This window comes from Colletotrichum truncatum (assembly GCF_014235925.2).
Source record: "Colletotrichum truncatum strain CMES1059 chromosome Unknown Contig_0007, whole genome shotgun sequence".
Classification (NCBI taxonomy): Eukaryota; Fungi; Ascomycota; class Sordariomycetes; order Glomerellales; family Glomerellaceae; genus Colletotrichum; species Colletotrichum truncatum.
Genome location: NW_027222404.1, coordinates 924396 through 946428, shown reverse-complemented (window position 1 = coordinate 946428; position 22033 = coordinate 924396). Strand labels below are relative to the sequence as shown.

The following is a 22033-nucleotide window of genomic DNA, read 5'->3' as shown; positions in this document are numbered from 1 at the left end:
GGTGGCGTCCAAGAATTGAATAAATGTGCGGTCTTAGAAAGAATGTCATTACCTCGGGCGAAGCTCACACTTGTCTCGGGAGGCCTGTTAAAGGTGGCCAGTGGGGTACGGCAGCAAGGCAGAATCACACTTTCTATGCCTGCAATATCATTTAGTTCTAGGCATAAAATATAGGGGTATTTTCGACTGCCACTTCTAGTTTAAGGAAATCTCCATTCGATCGCTATATAGAGCAGTTGTATAGGTGCCTTCAGACAGCGGAAGGGTGTAGTCAGTTGCAAGCTCAGTTAAAAAGGGTAGAGCAGATTTGATCTGTCACCAATATCGCCATATTCTGCTGTTGCACACAGTCTTTGGACAAAAGAGGGGAAAAAAAACAGCATCGGCATTGCTTAAGAGATTGCAAAGAATCACATTATACGTGACAACAAGGTGTGGAATTGCGACTTGGTAGAATCTGCCTTGCTAGGTTGTTTCCCCACTGGTAAGAGCCAAGCCGGCAACAGTTAGGAATAGAATGCGAATATTTTTTCTAAGCAAGTGGGAATAGGTGGATACGTGAAACGCGCTGCGGTTACTCTTGACAGTGTGGCCGACTGTTCCCCATTCCGTCTTCAACAAAAACAATCAAAGATGCTTTCTTGAGCCACCTGCATGACATCTGGGAGGTGATTAGTCAGTAAACAAAGTTCTTTGAAGAGATGGAATGCCACGTGGAACTCCGCATATCATCGTAATGGTGGGTAGGAAAAACGAGCTCCAGTTTAGGCACCATCCGTTTGAGAGCTCAAGTAGCGTGATTGTGATGATACTGTTGTCAAATAGACTGTTCGTCAGCGGGGTGAAACTACCTTACTAGAGGTTATCGAGTGGTTAGCTTTGACGCAATGGCATTCACGTTTTGCTCAAGTCAAATATGACGTTGCGTTTAACGGATTCGCTGTTCCTAGCAAAGTGGGCAACTCATTTCTACCCTGCAGAGTGAGAGCTTCAGATATGCCGTTGAATTAACAAGGAGGGTGGCAGTGCCATGTAACAGCATAACCCCGGAACTGACGGGGCATTTGTTTCTTGGTTGTAAAGTCAATTGGGCGACGACCGAGTTCTATTGGTGGATCTAGAGACCCACTTCGGTTCCCTAACCATTGGATTTGAGGGATGGATTACCTCATCACAAGCGAAAGGGGAGGCAGCCAATGGTGATTTTGCTAAGGCAGCGTCCGTACCTGTGGGTGTTTTCCATCGGCGGTGGGCGGGTCCAGGCCCCACTAGTGAGCCCCCCGCTCTCCACACACAGTTAGCGTGGTTCCTGTCGTGCCTGTTTCCTTTGCCATTTCAGCCCTTCACCCGCCTCTTCTGTGCCCTGAGCTGTCCATCACTTCCCAGTCTCGTCCAAACTCACTAGGGAACCCCCCCATCGGATGGCTACGCCCATACGCCCATCTTGAGGGCTTAATGTACGCTGACTAGCTCATGATAACATCGAATAACAACGGATGAGCGGCAGCTAGACCATCGAAATTTCAGATAAGCCCAACAAAGAAGAAGAGCGGAGGCTGCGCAACGGTCGGCCACCGAAAACCGTCCAATCCATCCAGCCCAATCAATCCCACCCAGCAGCATCGCCCACCACGCTAAAAGCTGCAAGGTCGCGGCGGTTTCCAGCCGGTTTTTTTTAATGAGGCGACTGTCCCCAGCCCAATTTCCATCTTCTGTCAGCATCTCCAAGCTCGCGACGTCAAATACAATTATCAAACCAACAGCGTTGTCGCGTCGCCGCCCTTCCCGGATCTTGCGCGAGAGACATGTTGTGGGAGATCTGGCAAGATGAACATTGTGAGACACTGCCCTATCATCATCCTTCTCTCTCTCTCTCTCTCTCTCTATCTCATCCATTCCTTCAGCTAACCGTAAAACAGCCGGTCACTGGCCAAGGTGACGATCGAGTCGGCTCCGCCCGGGATAACTCCACGGGTGGAACCTTGAGCAAACTGCCGTTCGATGGCTCTGACTCGTCATCTTTAATGTCACTCCTTACTACTTTCATTCCCGTTCTCGTGTATGCCGTCGTCTGCGTCTTGCTATTCTGGGTTCTTCGTCGGAAAAGCGATCGCGTATACTCTCCACGCTCGATTCTGAGAAACTTCTTCTCCCAGTATGGCTCTCACTGTCCGTTCATCGTTATGTTGCTCCAACTGACCGGCCGACAGTGAGCAAAGCTTACCCCTGCCGACGGGTTGGCTAGACTGGATCAAACCATTTTGGAATGTTCCTGATACTTTCATCCTCAATCACTCTTCTTTAGATGCCTTCCTGTTCTTACGCTATCTCAAGGTTCTCGCCTTGATATGTGCTGTAGGTTGCGGCATCACATGGCCTACTTTAATGGCAATCCACGCCAGCGGTGGCGGTGGACTGTCACAGCTCGACCGTATCACTATCGGTAACATCAAGGACTCGCATATATTCTTCGTCCATGCTCTTGTTGCCTGGGTCTTTTTTGGTACCTCCTTCCACTTAGTTCAATCTACTATGACATACTGATACTTCTCTGCAGGCTTCATCCTTTTCACCATATACCGTGAATGCATATACTACATTAATCTTCGCCATGCCTATTTGCTATCACCATACTACGCCAAACGATTGTCTTCGAGAACAGTCTTATTCAGCTGCGTCCCTCCCGAATACATGGATGCCGCCCGTCTGCGAAAGGTTTTCGGAGACACGGTCAGAAACGTTTGGATTCCTCGAGATACGAGCGACCTAGAAAGGCTAGTCAAAGAACGTGACGAGACCGCCACACGTCTGGAGAAGGCTGAGATCCGTCTGATAAAGATGGCGAACCGGCGGCGCAATAAGCAGTTAAAGGAGGAAGCGAAAGCGGCTCTCAATCTCGAAACCGTCCCGAGCCCGGTCCCGACCGGAACATCTGAGCAATCGGAGGACGCCGAGAAAGGCTTCCCTTACCACCAGAATACCATGTTACCTGATGTCAACGGCTCCGTTGCCGCCCAGTGGATTGGAGCTAGCGAGCGGCCCTACCATCGCCCTTTGGCGAACTTCTTTCGTCGCGTCGATACCATCAAGTGGACACGAAATCGCATCAAGGCACTGACAAAGCAGATTAATAAGCTTCGTCGAGGTTTCCTCAAAGGTGAAGGCAACCGCTTGCCTGCCGCTTTTGTCGAGTTCTCTTCTCAAGCCGACGCGGAACGGGCATGCCAAACTCTCATGCACAACCGGCCGTTGCATATGTCCCCGCGGTATATCGGCATGCATCCTGACGAAGTTGTGTGGAGCTCGCTAAGGATGCAGTGGTTTGAACGCATAGTCAGGGGCTTTGCGATGCGAGCACTTATCGCTGCTGCCATCATCTTCTGGTCCCTGCCATCGGCCTTCGTTGGTGCCATTTCGAACATTACGTTTCTCGCCGATACTTTTCCATTTCTCAAATGGATATTGCAACTGCCCCAAGCAGTCACTGGCATCATTAGCGGTCTATTGCCTGCGCTAGCCTTGTCCTTCTTGATGGCTATCGTACCGTGGATATTAAGAGGTGAGGCTGCAATCCGTCTTATGTCCGTCACCGCTCTAACACTCACTAGGTTGCGCCCGCCTGGCCGGTGTCCCATCCTTATCCTTGATTGAACTGTTTGTTCAACATGCATACTTCGCCTTCCAAGTGGTCCAGGTCTTTCTTGTCACGACCCTCACATCTGCCGCCTCCGCCGCACTCGCCCAAGTCCTCAAAGACCCCTTCTCCGCCAAAGACCTCCTCGCCGAGAACCTCCCAAAAGCCTCAAACTTCTACATCTCCTACATTCTGATCCAATGCCTGGCTGTCGGCGCCGCGTCTCTCGTCCGAGCCTTCGACATAGTCCGGCATCACATCCTCGCCAAGAGCTTTGACAACCCTCGAGGACTCTTCAGGATATGGCATAGAGAGCGTCCTATCCACTGGGGCGCCATCTTTCCTGTTTTCACCAACATGGGCGTCATTGGTGAGTCTCTCAGCTGCTTCCGATTATTCTTTTACTGACTTCTGCAGCTATAAGTTACTCGTGTATCGCACCGGTGGTTCTCGGGTTCGCCGCTGTCGGCCTCTACTTGATCTACCTTGTTTACAAATACAACCTTACCTACGTCAGCAACTCTGCCATCGACACTCGCGGGCTCGTGTATCCCCGCGCACTCATGCATCTGCTGGTAGGACTTTACCTTTCCATCGTCTGCCTCATTGGTCTGTTCGTTCTACGTGAGGCCTACGCCCCAGTAGCGCTCATGGTTGGCCTTTTGGTTTTCACCGCTTTGGTTCACATTTCTCTACGAGAGGCAGTGGCGCCCTTGCTCTATAGCATCCCTCGGGCACTTGCTATGGAAGTCGAAGAACTCAATAGTGGAATGAGTGTGCAATACCCTCAAGACGACTTCCTCACAGATATCGACATCAACAATTCATACCCCGATTTCATGGACCCCGCCGACGATTTCGACGGCCCAGTCCACGAAACGAACGGCACTCGTGGCGGCGTCGAAGGTGCGAGTGGTTTGATGGTCTCTATCAGGGACTGGTCCACCGGTGCGCTCCTCAAGAAAGCCCAGGAAACGGCTACCAACTGGGGTCTGGCGGGCCCCCTTGGCTATCTCTCATACTGGGTGTCGCCCGACCCATCCATCGAGCCCAATTGCGTTCTTCGATGGCTGCATCCCGGCATCTTTGACGATTTTGCTACCCTCCGCCGTCTAATTCCTAATGATCTTCCGGACCCCACCATGACCTACCCTCCGGATTACGCCCGCCGTGCGTATTGGCCACCGGAAATGGCGTCGCCGCCCCCAACGGTGTGGATCCCCCGAGACCCGGCCGGAGTCAGCCTCCAGGAAGTGGAGCACTGTCGTAAGGTGGTGGGTTGTACCGACGAAGGGGCAGAACTCAACGACAAGGGTCGGATAGAAGTTGATTTGCAAAAGGCCCCGTTTTGGGTGCCGAGAGTATTATACTAGAGTTTAATGAATAGCGTGGCGCTCGGTGTTTTTTTCGTTGGATAAGCGATCTAATGATAGATGTTGTTTTTGCGTTTTGCAATACAGAAATTCTCAATTCTCGTCAAGCTGGTTGCGTCCAGAGTTACATTCCGGCTAACCTAGAGTGAAGAGGGTTACAAGGCCACCATTCGACGTAGTATTCGTATGCAAGGTGCCTGCTTAGTGACACGCGGCAATTGAAGCTGAAGCACAAGCCGTCTGCGACATCATTTTGGTACAAAGAGAGCCCAACCTACGGCATGTACGCCATTGATATACGTATACAGATGCGACTAGGGAAAACAAAGTACGGGTAGGGGCTTCTCTAGAGGCGGCCGAGCCGCCTGAGCACGAGATGAGGACGAATCGGCAAATAAAGCTGAAGCACAAGCCGTCTGCAATATCTTTTTGTTCCAACCTATTTAATTGAACTCTATGGGCTGATACTACACTAGAATATCGTGTCCTGTAACCCCTTCTGTAACTTTTTGTACTAGAAGAAAAGTATCTTCATGTCCAGTTGTACCGTCGCTCTGCGTGCTGCCGTCATATTCCATTGCATGCACCGTTGCACCTCCAGCATATCTCATCAGCATGTAGACATGTTGAAGCCATGTTCTAAACCTTAATCGGAATCTGAGGTATGAGATATGATTGCGCAGGCAAGTTAGTATTGAAGCAAGTCTTAGGTTGTAGTGGGCACCTCTGCCAAGCCTCCAGTTCGAGCTATTATTGTAGGAAAAAGTGAGGTCTGGAGTATTCTCCTTGTCCACAACGACACTATGAGCAGTCAGAAACGAGGCTGACTTCTGCTAAATAACGGGCACTTCTTATTTGGGGCGTGTTGGGAGTATTCGGCGTATATGTCAGTGGCCGTTCATTGCCTATCGAGGAACAAAATGAGGCAATGATGAAGATTCGACCCTCAAGCCGTTGTATTGACGCAAATGATCGCTGTACAATAGTCACAGGAGCCCCCTTTCTCCCTTTCCAAGGACGATTTTACCGTCTGCCCATTTTCTTGGACAATTGTTTCGGCGGATTGTGATTCATTCAAACGGCCTACAACCTTTAATGTGAAAAGAATGCTCATCACCATCTTCTTTTCCAACGCTGTTATGCGCGTCACTATTGAAATGAAGGTTGCAGGTTGATGATGCCTCAGGTGAATGCAATATATGCACCCAATAAGAGTTCCTCACCGTTCATGTCACTTGACCCGAACTTGGTGCCCTGCTGTACTCGATATCATCGCCGTGGAGTCATTTCATATTCAGTTCAAAACTACTCAGCTTATACCCGTCACCACAGTCATTCCAGCGAATCGCCAAAGTTCCGACATGTATGCACACACCCCCTCACACTGCTAAAACAATAAGAATTATGAACGTCCTCTCCTCGGAGTCTCATCTGAATCAATCAATAAAACGAAGTCACAATTAGAGCAAGGATCATCCTTATATTTCCTAAAATTTGGCTTGCGTTGTGGCTAAATCAGGCGCTTCTTTATAAGGCAAGGAGATTTGACATAGCACCTTAATGTAGGACTGTGTTAGCTTCAACGATATTTGTTCTCTTTACTTTTCATCTAAGTCTACCTAATTGGTTGCTTGGGCATGGGTGCCACTGTTATTGCCACATGAAATTCTGTGTACAGCTGAATCACAATAACATCCACGCTGAGCTGACATGTGGAAGGCTTTAGAGGGCACAAGAGTAATGGCACCTCTTTTCGCAACGGGCCGCACGCGTAATGGTATGCCCGGCCCTCGGCTTTGAAGATGACTGCCACTGGCTGAGATCGGTGGGTACGCAGCAATCACACGGCTTAGCAACTCAAGACTGCCTAGCCGAGTTTGCACTCCCTTGATTGGCATTTTTCCATGCCTAAATGCAATGGGTTCTTTTTATGTGAAATCATTTAGTACAGCTTGAAAACACAGCAGTAACTTTCTTCTCTCCCAGCCAAAACTCACATGAGGCTATCCTGTTACTTATTACCCACCAATCAACATCGGAAACAAGGGCATGGGATGGCGAGTCCTGCAGCAGGCTGCTGGAGCCTGATTACCCAAGACCGACATTCCCCTTTCAACGTTTTGGCAACCAGGTGCCTTGCCTGTACCACGACTTATTTTGATAACGTCTTTTTCTGAACTTATGTGATTTGACATTCTCTGAATTTCCTAGCAAACGACTGTTGAAAAGGGGATCGTTGTGAGTTATATCCTTTGCTATCTGACCATAATCGTGGTTGCAGCTTCAGCGCAATCTCTCTACTTTCGGCACCCTATCTCCATTATGGAGGCGCCACCTTGTCAATCTTATTTCGTCCATACAAAGTGGCCCTGCATTGGCAGCCAGTCGCGAAATTCATCACTTCCTCGAAGACAAATTCAAGTCCAAGAACGAATAGGAAGCCCCCAAGATGGTCATTCTTACGTTGCTGCTCGTCTTGGCGGCAGCATTTCTGGCCACGTCACTCACACCCTCTTTTTGTCTTTAGGCAGCCATCACCAGCCTGCAAGCCATAGGCGTTGCGGCGATATGTGTGAGCCTCTCCGCTTAGAACTTACCTCAGCGCCTTATAAGTAAGTCCATGCTGGTTCGACACCGACCATCAGATCCGAATTACTGCCACAGCCAGTGCTATTGCGGGCAGACTAGCATACAGTGATTGTGGACTCATGCTCATATTGCCAGATTCCCCGCTGTTCTTGTTGCTGAGTTGACAGTGTTATAGCCAGACAGCATCACAACTATCGCAAACATCCTCATTTGAATAAAACCGACGACTGCAGAATACCCACACCCACGGCGTCGAGGTTTCAACAAAGCGATCGGCAGAGAAAATCAGACTATATTTCCCTTTAGCCACCACGTCACTGGTTAATCGGTGTCCCAAAACTTCCGTTTTCTTCGGCGTGCGCCTCGTTAGGATATGAGCCAGCCAAGGTCAGGGGCTTCGCATCCAGCACAAGGGCCTTTCGAATGGCCAGAGAGATTCTCCGAACGCCACAAAATCTCCTACGAATGGGAAAATTTAGCATGGAGTAAATATTGTGGAACCATGCTGCGTTTTGAAACTCCAGAAGATGAAATCAAGTTCTTCCTGCAACTTGACGACGATTCTGCAAGACACGAAGGTCGGGTTCGGCCTGTTCTGGACATATGCTCTGATACACGGTTAGGAGACTTGCTTGAAGGTGACAATGATGGACCACAGAAGAAAATGGGGTGGTTAATAGACGGGAGCTATAATGAAAAGGATGGAAAGTGGACTTCGAGGCCATGTCTCGGAGCACTGTCGGCACGACAGTTGGCTTTCGAGCTACTGAAAAAAGTAGAACGTTTCTTAATAACGGTCGAGTTGTTTTTGAGGCGCCCATCAACTAACCAACGTCCTACATAGAGATATGCAATTCCCGGAAAGATCGACAACGAGCCAATCGACGCAGAACGTCGGCTGATGTAAGTGGTTATTGTGCTCTTCTTTTGAGACTATTGGCTGAATCTCCTTAGCTACATCACTGACCTTGACTGCTGGAGTATCCTTGCACTCGTTAAAACAGCTCCTGAATCTCTTGCCAGCCTCCTGGGAGATTTCCTCCAGAAGCATATATGCGCCAGAGCCTCTGTTAGTGTATCATTTGCTGTAAGTTCAACTCTCTGTAATTTGTCATTCCTCAATGCTCAGAAAATTTCGACAGTCTATTGGTCCCCCTATCTTTGCCCTTAACTTTCACATGCCATTTCGTGTCTGGCGTACCAGCAACGAGTTACTGCGTGATAAGCGTATCAAGAAGTCCAATGGAAAACCTCTCCGAACCTCCCACGACGTGTCATTTTTAATGTCTTCATTAGCCACTTCCGAAAGTTCTGAAGTGCATGGTATTTACGCAGGACACGTTGCATGCATGGTTAGTGGTCGTGACAAGTGGAGGTGGACCGCCCATCTAGCTATTGACACATGGTTTGATATGGACGAAGATATACCAGGCAAGGTTATGAGGTATCATTATGACCTTGAAGAAAGTGGAATAGAGCTAGATCCCCTCAGTTGTGGAAATGACGACGCAAAATTGCCAATATTGGATCCAAGGACATACTTCCTCAGGATTGTGGGAATTAGGTTTAGCCATATCAAAGGTGAATCGGATTTGCTCTTTCAAAACTGTAATGAAGGAGTCACCAATCTTGTGAGTTTCTGTAAAACCTATCGGAGACAGAATTATGACATCTAATATAACGTTTAGTTTCAGGGCCAAAAGCAACTTTTCTCTAAACTCCGGCCTTTTTCAAGCGGTTCTGATTTCGAGAAGCACGAAGGAGAGTTCGAAACGCTAGAGAAAAGCCTTGAGGAGTTGAAAGAAGTGCTCAACGAGTCGCTTGATGATCTCCATGAGACACTGAAAACGGTTGAATCGTTCCTTTCCTCAGAGGTCTATTTCTTTTCGAACCACAACGGGCAACCTGGTGATGCTTCAGAATTCTATCCCTTTCTATCTAATATCCGCGGGGATTTTAATGAGCTTGCGCGGCTTTTCGGATTCTTCAACAGCCTCAAAGATAAATGTGACGATATGATGGAGAATTGTAATGCGGCAAGGATGGCACTACTAATCAAAACTGCCCAATTTCCAAAGGTAAGATTATGATCTAAGTGTCCCTTATGAAACCTCAAGATTATTGACTTGATAGAAATTGAAACGGCAATCAGCCAGAAGTAGTAAGTTCACAAATGTAAGCAGTCATCGCTTTTGAGCCGTTTCTTTGGCCAAATCTTTCGCAGCTAACAAGTCGCGAGGCAACTCCTCTTTTCACGCATAACATGGCAGAAGGTACCAATGACAATGCTGGTTTTCAACGGAATCGGCGTCCAATATCTCCTACGAGTGGCATGCGTTTCAATAGTAATCGCAAACATCCTGAAGGTCAACGTTTTGGATAGGCGTGCCCTAAGGGAAGCACAAGGTGCCCACAGAGCGAGACTGCATCGATATACTGGAATTACATTTCGCGTGCATCTGTCGAAGGAACTAGCCTTCACTCATAACACCATCAAGAGAAAGTTTTATGACCAAAAAATTCGGATTTTTATAAAAACTTCCTTATTTTATCACTGTCTAGCATTCTGGAAAGTTTTAGAAACCCCGCTGAACGGCATGCTGACTTTACACTTTCGTCTGGCCCCAATGGCTATTGCGTCTTCCTTTTATGCTATGTCTGCTTGCTCTTGTGTTAAAATTGCAGCATGGCCTTGGTGCTTAGCAACCGAAACTCGTCACACTTTTTACATAGAGCTTATTACAAAAACATGTCTTAAAATGAAGAATCTTTTCTGGTCGCCGTATTTGACTGTCCATACTACTAGGCTCAGCTGGGCTGCCGCACATCTGAAGTACGCATGTGCTCAATATTTGGGTTCCTTAGAAACTGGGGATTATTCTTTTTGCTTATATTTTGATATCTGCATAGTCGCAGTGGCTTTTTGGCGTGCTAAGTCTTTGAATATATCAAATTCCCCGCGAGATGCTCGAGATTACCACATAACCATGGACTCTTTAAGGGGGAAAAAAGAAAAGACAAAAAAGAAAAGAAGGACGAGGAGTTACGACGTATATTTCTCATCAACCCTGAGTTCCTAACACACGAAGTAAAACCAGTCAGCCCGCTCTTTGCATCATAAGACTGAGAACGCATTGGCTTCGGCGCAACATCGAGAATCTTAGAAAACGTCATTTCCCCACCGAATCACATGTCTTTTCCTACGTTTAAGATAAGAATTGCCCTACATCAATTCTGCGTAAATCTAGTTGGAATCGCATATGCGTAATTCTGAGTCGAATAAAAGAACGGTTGATTCCATTTTCTCTTGAGATTAAGAAGACAGGCAGAATGACTTTGAATCCTTGGCTGGTCATACTGGTTTGAGTAGACACATGAGACAGAAGGAGGGCCAACGCAATCTTCAGACACAATTTTGAGCACTTCTATTCTTTTTCTGAATCATAATGTATTCCCTAGGTAGGATCTGATCTTGGGATGTTCTCGGTGTTCCAAGCTTAGCGTACACCTTACGTTAGGATCTGCCTCTGCGGCAAACACCAACGACTGCCTAAACTAAGGACAAAAAAGAGGTTCGATCATGCTCGCAAAAAATATCACTAATAGTATGGGGACGAATAAGCTTGCGGAAACAATCTGAGATGCAAGCGGGCGCTACGCTCATTCACTTCCATTAGCTGTGGCATTCCTGTCGCACGGTGGGCTGATAGCTTAGCCGTCATCAAAGCAATTTACGTTGAGGGACACAAAATTGAGACGCATCCCTTTGAATGCTTGCTTTTAAACTGTGTTGTGGTACGATTTCGCCTTTCTCGCCGCTGTTCTTCACCCTTCAAGCCACTGGGCTCTGTTGGGCCGCCACGTGTCGGACGTACATATGTGCTGACACCCTTGGCTTTCGTGTGAGTTGTTTCGGGCAAGCCTATCGGTCAGAACTGTGGTCTTGTCATGAAGAAAGACCAATGGGAGCTTCTTAAAGCTTTGAAGTAAGGCGACCTATCACAGTTTTTGTTTGTTTCCGTGGGCGAACAGAATTCATGCACTCCCACACTGGACATTTGAATTGATGCCGGTGAGGCGACCAACTCAAGGCTGCATTTATGTCCAATCCATAGCTCCCGCTTTGGGCGAACGGTAACATTCTTCATGCCTAACCATCCCACCCCACTCGGTGAAAGCTTAGCCTCCGATGAAGAAGGAGTCCAAAGTCCCCATGTCATTTGTGATAAGGGTCATTTTCTGTTTTTGTCCTCTTTCTCATCAAACGCCGTAGCACAAAGTGCAAGATACCAAATAGCAAGCAAACGGTAATTATGGCAACTCTCTCAATTAACGGTCTTCAATCATCCCTCGAGAGGCTGAGCCTTGACACTCCTCTTCCTTCCTTTCCTGTTGCCGACGTCCTGGTGCGGCCACTCGACATATTCCGATCTTACATAGCACAAATCGTGGCCGAGATCGCGGAATGTGACCCCGCGCTTGCGTATGACGCTGTTCAAACAACAGCAACCATTGCCATGGGCGATCTGGCAGTCATCCTTCCTCGTCTCAAAATCAAAGCAAATGCAGATGTCGCGGCAAAGCTTCTCGATAAAGTATGTCCTGACTGTCTCAGCTAGCGAATTCCTGCTAAAGAAGGAGTTTTTTTTTCCAGTTTCCTAAGTCTCCCCTCTACACGTTCCCTTTCGTCGACGGCATCCATATCCGAATCTTCTCTTCTCCCTTCACCCTGCCCAGACTTCTCCTACCCTTTATTGCCGATCGCAAAGAGCTCTACGGAGGCGACAAATCCTTTGGTCAGCGAGATGCATCATCTCCGGACCTGGGACGGCAGAAGGTCGTTATCGACTTTTCATCCCCCAATATTGCTAGCCAGTTTGAAGGCAGGCATCTTCGCAGCACCATAAATGGCGCTGCTATTGCCAATCTGTATGAGCAAATGGGATGGGAAGTTGTTCGGCTGAACTATCTAGGGGATTGGGGCCAGCAAGTTGCCCTTCTCGCCGTCGGCTGGGATAGGTTTGGTTCTGAAGAAGAGTTCCAAAAGGATCCTATCCGGCATCTCCTTGATGTATACGGCAAGATCGAAGAGGCCTTCAAACCTGAACTCGAAGCAAGTCACAAGGCCAAACTCGATAACAAAAGTACGGCCGAGATCGAATCCCAAGGAATCTACGCTGAGCGTAACGCCTTTTTCAAGCGCCTTGAAGACGGGGATGCTGATGCAATGGCATTGTGGAAGAAATTCCGCGACGTATATGTCGAGGACTACACCAAAGCCTACGCTCGACTGGGCATCAAGTTTGACGAATACCATGGCGAGTCCCAGGTAACATCCGAGTCTATTGCTCAGGTTGAGGCTGTCCTTAAAGACAAGGGCGTTCTCGAGGAGAGTGAGGGATCTTGGATCATTGATTTCAAAAAGCATGGTGCGAAGGGGTTGAGCACGGCAGTGTTGCGCAAGCGCACCGGTACCACCATGTATCTTTTGAGAGACATTGCGAACGTGCTTGATCTCGAGAAGAAGCATTCATTCGACAAGATGATTTACGTCGTCGCTTCAGAGCAAGACGGTCACTTTGCTCGTGTTATCAAGGCTATCGAGCTCATGGGTCTCGTTGAACTTGCTAAGAAGCTCCAGCACGTCGGCTTCGGTAAGGTTCAAGACCTTTCTGCCCAGCTTGGCAATGCGCATTTGTTGGGAGACATGCTGGATCAGTGTGCGGCAGCTGTGAAAGACGCAATGACGGCAGACCAAAATAGCGAGGCTCCCCCTGCTGCAGCCGAGCCCTTCGGTATCACATCTCTAATCGCGCAAGATATGCATACCAAACGCAGTAACGGATACTCGTTCGACAGCAAGAAAATGACAGAGTTTGAGGGAGAAACGGGTGCTGCACTCCAACTAGCATATACTCGCCTTAGCTTGACATTGAAGGAACTTGGGGCAGATCCGACCGCAGTCACGGCGGTCGACTATACTCTCCTCCAGGAGGAGGAGTATACTAACCTTCTTCGACTTATGGCACAGTATCCCGATGTGATCAACGCGGCATATAAGTCCCTCGAGCCGTCTGCAGTATTGTCTTTCTTGTATAGACTGGCTGAACAGCTTATTGAATGCCTCGACTTTGATGAAGATGAAGAAGCCGCCGAAGGACCAGAGATCGATCTTGCTAGAGCAGTATTGTATGAAAATGCAAGACAGGTATTGGAGAATGGGATGAAGGTTTTGGGGATTCGGCCTTTGGTTACTTAGGTTTTAAGGCCTGGACGTGCTTTGGGGTATTAAATTGTTTCCTTTTGGGAAGGTTAGCATGGTTAGCATTGTTTGTTTGCTTTGGGTGAGTATGGCCTAAGGATGTGATTGGAATTTGGCACTTGCTGTTGGGGCTGGTCGATGAATGATGACCTGATGACTGAAATGAGTACACATTGCGAACCATGGGCTGGGCCGGTAGTCGCATGTTGCATTTCTAAACAATTTGAACCCACTTTAGTACATCCATCCGTCTTACATTCTAAGCATTGATGGGAATAAAAGCTGCCGTCAACATCCAAGAGTTCTTAACGTGCTACGGAGGTTGGGCAGCACATTATTTGCAACCGGATTTCAGTGTAGACCGCTGGGTAGATGTTGGAACTCCTTAAGCGTTGGAATGGGGCCAGGCTGATTGTTCACTCGAACAATGACACATTACTTTCAAATTCCTGGTTGGGCAACCACCGTACTTCACTTGAACACACCTTCTCTTTTTGACTAAGTTTTGAGATACCTGTTCGTACCTTACCTTAGGTACTTGAAAAACTTATGAGAAATCTAGCGAGAATATCATCGCCTCTTCTTGTCACACAAAGAGGCGCCTTTCCGTCCCCTTCATCCTGCTGACACTCTCGCCGTGCCAAAACAACAATATTTCCGACTTCCAGCTGAATAATAGCAGAAGTAGGAGGTTTTCAGTTCAAGTTTTCCATTCTATTTCTCATTTACGGCAAGGGGGCAAACTATCCTAGTTGCCTTTTCCAGTCGCTCCTGCCTTTGCTAGACAAGGTGCGTTCCTTCCCCGTCCGCCACCAAGAGAATATTTCACCTCTGCCACGCCCACTCAACCACTGAATCATCCTTCTTTTCCGTTACTTCTCCAAGTTGGCCTTGAGATTCTCACTCTCCTCAAGTCGAAGTTTTGTTTTCTTTCCCTCTCAACCTCCGTTTTACTTCGCTTCCTCCTCCTCCTTCTCCTCCTTCTCCTCCTTCTCCTGCACCACCCCACCGCTTGATGTGGTCTGAGCACCTGACTTTCTCTACTCAGAGAACGAACAACAACTGATTATATTGGTTCTGCTAGCATCTCCAAGGCTTTTCTTACGTTGAATAAGGTGAGTGGCAGTTTCCTCATTTGTTAAATTGGTCATCTCTAACGTTTCGTTGTACTTGCAGCCACCAAACTTCCACAAACACAACTCGATCAACCATCGGACTTGCTCGCTGAATCCCAGCTAACAACTAAATTCCTTGCGAACACTCGATATACCACAGCACAGTTACCTTGTTATTCATCATGTCCGGCCGACGCGATCGAGGTACTACGGTCATCACGGCCGAGGAGCGAGTCCGTCGCGCCACTGAGGCCAAAACCAACATTCGTGAGGCGGTCGCATTCACCCCTGCCCTCCTAGGTCGTGTCCACACTCGTATTGATTCCAACGCTTTCCGCCGCTGCATTTCCGACAACGCTATCTACCAGTCTCTTTGCAACTCTCTAAAGGACAAGAACCTCCCTGAGCGTGAACGCCGCCCGGATCTCGTTGACTTTCTTGCCCTTGAGGCCATCATTCCTGTTCAGTACGGCGGTGAATACAACCGAGTCCTCAAAGATCTCTACATCAGATGCAACACTGAGAACTGGGCTGAGAAGGCTGTGCTTGACGCCAACCATGACTGGTACCAGGACCGGATTGGCGACGCCAAGAACTTCATCCGCAGCATGATCAAAAAGGTCGATTCTCAGCTGTTGGAAATCATTTTGGAAGACATCGAGACCAACTTTTGGCGTGAGAAGGTCCAGGACAATGTTCTTTATAAGAAAGTCACCGTCAAGATGCTGGAGAAGCGCCAGCTCAGTCAGCGAGACGTTCTCACCATGGTCGCTATTAACGGCGGCAAATACCCCACCGAGCTCTTCCGACATCTCGTGGTCAAGCAGAACTCGGAAATGCTCAACTATGGCAACAACCTTCATGCCCAGCACGACCTATATGACGACCAAGAGTATCAGGGTTCCGCTGCTCAAGCTATAATTCCAGGCAATGCCCCCTTGACTCAATCTATTGCTCAGAGTGGCCCCGCCATTGATGGTATCATTGAGCTTGAAGCCATCGCTGAGGCCATGCAGAACAAGCATAAAAGCCGTGAGGTCCGCAAGAAGCTGCAAGAGTTGAAAGAGCTTTTGAAGGACGACTACCCTGCCATCAATGCTGTTCAGAGCGGCCGTGTGCACAAACCCTCTGGCTCTGGTACCCAGCCATCCCGCTTGGGCTCTCGTGCGCGTCAAATGTCTAGTGATACGCGCGATAGAGGCCTCTTCGTGAACCAGGCTGAAAGATACTTCAGCGACAACGATGAACATGAGGGAACAGCCCAGAAGCCACAGGCTACCCGGGAAATGAAGGACGATGAGCAGGCCAAGCACCGACAGGGACCACTGGGTCAGTTGGGCACTCCTGTCATCAAGAAAGAGCCATCCAGTCATGATGAATACCTCTTTCTTTCCCGCACCAGTGCCGCTTCCTACTGATTGCTTTGAGTCACCCGAGAGGGAAGCTAAGGACGACAAAGACAACAACAGGGAAGATGGAGATGGGATGGGGATTGGGACAAAAACTGGTTCTTGCAGTACTTTCATTGGCAACTTTCAAGATTCTTGGCTGGCACTCTTTATCAAAGATTGAGCAATACCGGGGGGACTGTTTATGGTCTGTATGGGATGAGATTTTCTGGTTTTTTCTCTCCCTTTAGGTACTCAGTAGCAATTGGAATCCGTCAATACCGCCCGCCCGCGCCTTAGTTATCCCGCGCCTCCGTCCTTGTCATTCCTCCCTTTCTGTGGCTTAGTTGTCATTCATCATCGCGAAGATCCCCCTTTTCCATAATTTTGAGTGCTATACTACCATGATCCTTTCTTCATCCTTGTCCAGTTGCCTTGAACCGCTCCAACAGAGACTGGTACTGTGTTGCTATATCGTGTAAGATACAGATCCGGACCATCCTACAGCTCTAATAGCCTCTTATTCCTCTTGACGGATCAATGGGCTCTGAGCGTGTCTTTCTATGACGAGTACATTTAGCATTTTGTCCGCTTGTTCCATCATGGAGTGACAGCTCGGGCGCCTGCCTGTCTTATGGACCATCTTGAAGATCAGCCTCTTTCCTTCCGCGCAGGTTATTATGTCATTTTTCTTGATAATATTCCAACAAAACTTGCTGCTGAGCAGTCCAAGATTTCTTTGCCTCCCTGTATTCTACTTTTGGTTCCTTCCACATCATGACTATAGAAGAGGATTAATACATGGTGGTAATATCAAAGGTGTTGTGTCTGACTTCGCGCGAGAGGTAGCGAACAATTTTGCGGGATACTGATACGCGACCGGCGCAGTCTATGTCGTTACAGTCTTGCGCATTATAAATAATTAATAATAAGTCATCCATCACCAGCCAAGCTATGCTTTGGATTCTCAAACAGCTTGCCCAGGTTCCCGCGGATCGCTCGTGACCACGAATTCCGTCTTCTTGACAATGACCGGCGCGTCAAGATGATAATCCGCGCTCTCGTCATCTGACCCCTTCCCTTGCCCTCTTCTTACACCTCCCTCGATACCGACCTCGTTCTCGCTGTGATCGATTCCACTGCCTAGGGGCTGCATCCCGCTCTTTCCCGGCCTCCAGCTCTGCAGTGCGTATCGGCTTCCTACATTTCCTCCGCCGGTTGCGCCACTACGTCCGTATCCGCTTGCTCCGCCGTATTTATTGCTCCTGCTTCCTGATCTGCTCTTCTCGTTGAAGTACTTTACCAGCGGTGCGAGCGTCGGTACGCAGGTTACAATGATGCCGAGGTTGTTCTCGATGGCTGACCACATGATCAGGGGCGCGGAGTCGAGGTAGTTCGAGAGGGAGTGTACGGTTTGGATTCGGATGATTTGGATAATGGTAATGAAAGCTCCGAGTCCGAAGAGTCCGAGAAGAACGAATTTCTTGCGCTTTTGGATTTTGGAGGTTACGAGGACGGGAAAGGGAAGGAGCATTCTGTGGAAAGCTTGTTAGTTTGGAGACAAAGCTGGGGGCCGTAGGACACATACACAACAATATCGAAGAAGATTGTCAAAGATGCCATACTGGTATAGAAGGGAACTCCCGGGATACATGACCCGTTGGTGATTGTGGGATCCCACTGCTTGGCGATCTGTTGTATGTTAGCAGCTGTGCAATGAGTTCTAAGCGTGAATCGTACCGGTGTGCAGAGGTTAATTTGTACGACCAGGAAGGAGATGTGGTAGGCTATGCAGAGACCGATGGTTGCGAATGTGCTCCATCTATAGATTCCTTTGGGTATGAACCGCAAGTAAGACAGAAGCAAACTAAGTTTGAATCCAAGGATACTAGTGATGTAGCTGAAGCCTGTTAGACTCGTCCGCTGCTCTAGGACCATTAAACTTACAACGGCGCTCCAGCATACTGCAAGAGACCAAAATTGAAGAGGTTCTCTGTTGGCATGTCTTCTAGTTTCTTGAGTCCAAGACCCCATTTCGTTTCTTCAAAATCTGTAAGAATCAAAACAAAACAAGCTGTAAGGGGATAAACCTACGAATCGAGCTGACTATGGCAAAACCACAGGCCGCAACCTGCGCAAGGTTAGAAAACCAGTTCTTCGTCTTTAGTTGAACTCAAGCTTACCCAAGTAATAACAATGATCCAGTCATCTACAATTCATAACATCAATATTCTGTACACGCATTTTCAAATCTTTGAACTCTAATGTATGGCTTACCTGAGCCTGCTGCCTTTAGCATTCCCATACGAACGTAGAGTCGCAGTGACATGATGATCAGCGACAGCGCCGTAAATGCCAGCGCGACAGCCGTGATCGTAGGCCCCGTGGACTCTGTCCCCGGCGGGGTATGGTACGTCCACGACTCACTCATCGTGATAGTTTCACGAGTAGCCTCCTCTGGCTCGGCCCAGTGTGTGGCGAAGATTGGGGCTTCGGGGGGAGGCTAGCTTCCACAGCCAAAAACTTGGAAGACGAAGAACGGTTGGAGTCGCCTCCCGTTGCCGATCGAACCGACAAGGCGCCCTAGGTAGGGGAGAGGAAGGGACGAGGCACACAAAATGGACAGAGTGGCGGGCGGACCCCAGATGATATCCGCTTTATTCGGGGAGGCTTCTGGTCCTAACTTTATCGGACAACTTCTCTCGCCTCTCTCTCACCTGGTCATCATTTTCTGTGCCAAAAAGGGGTAGTGGAGGGTACGAGGTAAAATAACAAAGGTTTTGCAAGGCGTCAATTACCTCCCTCCTCGAACCTTTGCTCCCAGGCCATAGTCCCGACCTTTTGGATTGGCTCAGGTACCGAGTGTCTGGCCAAGAAGGCCATCCCCCTGTCGGAGCAAAAGTACGATGTCACACTTGAGGTGACAACCAACCTGCTGCAAGAACAAACTTTGTAGTTTATCTGCTCCGTAGTGCACAGATATGTACGGCACCGTCGACTCCGGCTTCATTACTGGGATCAATGAGGCAACGTCCGTCTGCGAACCCCCACTCCTTCTGGTACAATACACGTTTGTGAGTTCTCCATAACGCCACGAGGGCATAACACGGGGTACGACTCAAACCCTTCTACCTGACCCTAGTCAATAAGCATGTCGTCGGTCGTTACATTTCAGGAGCGTACCCTGCAGACGAACTGGGCATACCTCATATCTCGAAAAAAAAAACTTCTCGTTGGGACCATACACTTCATTACTCCAGGCCTGGCTTGCGAGTATCACATTCTAGAAGGGTTGGGACCGCGGGTTCCTACGGCAGTCCGCAGGGCGCACTGGGTCAAAATTCAAGGTAGTGATAGGAACACCTTATAAGCGTAAACATATGTAATCTCGCGTAAAACGATTTTTGTTTTTATATATTTCTAGGTAAGTATTTACCTTTTTAGGAAATAAGGGTTTACTATATAGAACTATAGCCTCCTACAAGGCTTTATAATAATCCGTCGGAGGTTAGATCTTCCGGTTCCGGTTGATTAGGTATATAGTCTATACGCGCAAATCGATAAATAAATAGGAATTTAGTAAGGCTTAGAACTTCTTCCTTTTCCTTACGCTAAGCAGAGTTTAGGTATATAACCCCTACTATATAGAAATTTATAATACTTTCTATAACGTACATGATAAGCGAGTGAGACAGACAAGCGAGTGAGACAGTAAACCGCGACCGTCGCACCTTGACGCGACCGGCACCTTTTCCTCTACAATAAATCATGGAATCAGCTAGTATTGAAAGAAGGTTACAAATTGCCCTTCAAGCAATGAGAAATGACCCAAAACTTAGTGCTCGGGCCGCAGGTGCACTCTATACAGTCAGTCACGCAACATTAAGCCGGCGACTAAAGGGAATAGTCTCACGACGCGACAGCATGCCTAATTCACGGAATTTATCAGATTTAGAAGAGAAGACAATAGTTGAGTATATTCTCGACCTAGATGCGCGATCATTTCCTCCCCGGCTGAGTGGTGTGGAAGAAATGGCCAATCGACTTCTCGCAGAGCGCGACGCGCCTCCAGTTGGGAAGCGCTGGGCTTCTAATTTCGTCAAGCGACAACCACAGCTTAGGACGCGTTTCTTTCGCAAGTATGACTATAAGAGAGCTCAATGCGAAGATCCAGAGGTGATTCGTGGCTGGTTTTCGCTTGTGAAGAATACAATTGCGAAGTATGGTATTGCTGATGCTGATATCTACAACTTTGATGAGACCGGCTTTATGATGGGCGTTATTGCTTCTGGAATGGTTGTTACAAGTGCTGAAAGGCGTTCAAATACGAAGATGACACAGCCTGGCAATAGGGAATGGGTTACAGTTATCTAGGCTATTAATTCCCAAGGGGAGAGCATCCCGCCATACATCATCGTTGCAGGCCAGTATCACCTCTCAAGCTGGTATACAGAAACCTCTCTTCCGGGCGATTGGGCTATTGCAACGTCTGAAAATGGATGGACAACAAACGAGAGAGGTATTGACTGGATCAGACACTTCGACATTTATACAAAACCACGTACGTCTGGGAAATATCGCCTCCTCGTTGTTGATGGTCATGAAAGTCACCACTCCGCAGCCTTCGAGCTCTTTTGTCAAGAAAACAATATTATTACACTGTGCATGCCGGCTCACTCGTCTCATCTACTTCAACCCTTAGATGTTGGTTGTTTTCAGCCGTTAAAGAATGCCTACGGTCGGCAAATTGAGAATAAGATGCGGCGAGGCACAACCCATATCTCGAAGGAAGATTTCTTTGCAGCATTTCACGAAGCTTTTAAGCAGTCTTTTACGAGGAAAAATATCCAGGGAGGTTTCCGAGGAGCTGGACTTGTCCCTTTGAATGCAGAAAGTGTTCTCTCAAAGCTGGATGTAAAGTTCCGAACGCTAACGCCTGAGGAGGGGGTCCCTCAGACACCAGACCCTTGGATCTCTAGGACGCCGAGCAACCCAAGCGAAGCAAGATCACAGTCTACTTTTATTAAGAGTCGAATCTCACGCCACCGAAGCAGCTCTCCAGCATCAATTTATAGTGCTGTGAGTAAGCTAGCCAGAGGGACAGAAGGACTAGGGCATCGGGTAGCATTACTAGAGTCAGAGGTTCAAATCCTTCGAGAGGAGAATGCAATATTAAGTCGGCGTCGAAGGGCTAAGAAAACACGTCTACAGAAAGGAGGAAGTCTTACTATATCTACTAGAGAGGATATACAGTCGCAAAGAGAGGCAGACACGCAACTACAAGAGGAAACGCGACGGAGTAGTGGTCGCAAAGTGAGGTCTGAGACGACTCATCGTCGGTGTGGCGTATGCGGGAATACAGGCCACAACGCGAGAACATGTCAATTTATTGAGGAAACATCCGAAGAACAGGAATCCGAGTAGTATTAATCAATCTAAGATTTCTTGTTATAGATTTCGATATTATTGTCGCGAAGGTCTGGTTTACTGTCTCACTCGCTTGTCTGTCTCACTCGCTTATCATGTACGTTACTATTTTATAAAGATTTAGTTTTTATCTTTTATTATACTTCTATTTTCTTTTATCTTCTTTATTTTTGATTTTTTTTTCCGATTTTTTAAGCTTTTATATATTTCTATATAATTATTTACTAACTATTAGCTTTTATATA

The 22033-nt window shown here is 48.0% G+C and overlaps 6 protein-coding genes across 6 annotated transcripts; 5 read left to right on the top strand and 1 right to left on the bottom strand.

Annotated features, from left to right (window-relative positions):
* Positions 1-1827: 1827 nt before the first annotated feature.
* Positions 1828-5007, top strand: CTRU02_210648 (DUF221 domain-containing protein; the record flags this gene model as incomplete). Its single annotated transcript, XM_036722100.1, has 6 exons — positions 1828-1836; positions 1920-2155; positions 2211-2503; positions 2558-3559; positions 3609-4004; positions 4052-5007. 6 exons carry the CDS (start codon positions 1828-1830, stop codon positions 5005-5007), a joined length of 2892 nt encoding a protein of 963 aa, XP_036586472.1.
* Positions 5008-8319: 3312 nt separating this feature from the next.
* CTRU02_210647 (uncharacterized protein) lies at positions 8320-9691 on the top strand (the record flags this gene model as incomplete). The annotated part of the gene is made up of 6 exons (XM_070205486.1): positions 8320-8346; positions 8441-8499; positions 8551-8683; positions 8739-9227; positions 9285-9624; positions 9675-9691. 6 exons carry the CDS (start codon positions 8320-8322, stop codon positions 9689-9691), a joined length of 1065 nt encoding a protein of 354 aa, XP_070060729.1.
* Positions 9692-11909: 2218 nt separating this feature from the next.
* Positions 11910-13855, top strand: CTRU02_210646 (arginyl-trna synthetase; the record flags this gene model as incomplete). The annotated part of the gene is made up of 2 exons (XM_036722102.1): positions 11910-12191; positions 12248-13855. The coding sequence occupies 2 exons, from the start codon at positions 11910-11912 to the stop codon at positions 13853-13855; spliced, it is 1890 nt and encodes a 629-aa protein (XP_036586474.1).
* A 1300-nt stretch (positions 13856-15155) lies between these two features.
* On the top strand, positions 15156-16391 carry CTRU02_210645 (uncharacterized protein; the record flags this gene model as incomplete). Its single annotated transcript, XM_036722103.1, has 1 exon — positions 15156-16391. The coding sequence occupies one exon, from the start codon at positions 15156-15158 to the stop codon at positions 16389-16391; it is 1236 nt and encodes a 411-aa protein (XP_036586475.1).
* A 937-nt stretch (positions 16392-17328) lies between these two features.
* Positions 17329-18792, bottom strand: CTRU02_210644 (uncharacterized protein; the record flags this gene model as incomplete). Its single annotated transcript, XM_036722104.1, has 5 exons — positions 17329-17896; positions 17950-18261; positions 18309-18402; positions 18456-18518; positions 18639-18792. The coding sequence occupies 5 exons, from the start codon at positions 18790-18792 to the stop codon at positions 17329-17331; spliced, it is 1191 nt and encodes a 396-aa protein (XP_036586476.1).
* A 1493-nt stretch (positions 18793-20285) lies between these two features.
* CTRU02_210643 (transposase) lies at positions 20286-21785 on the top strand (the record flags this gene model as incomplete). Its single annotated transcript, XM_070205485.1, has 2 exons — positions 20286-20667; positions 20752-21785. 2 exons carry the CDS (start codon positions 20286-20288, stop codon positions 21783-21785), a joined length of 1416 nt encoding a protein of 471 aa, XP_070060728.1.
* Between the last annotated feature and the right edge of the window lie 248 nt (positions 21786-22033).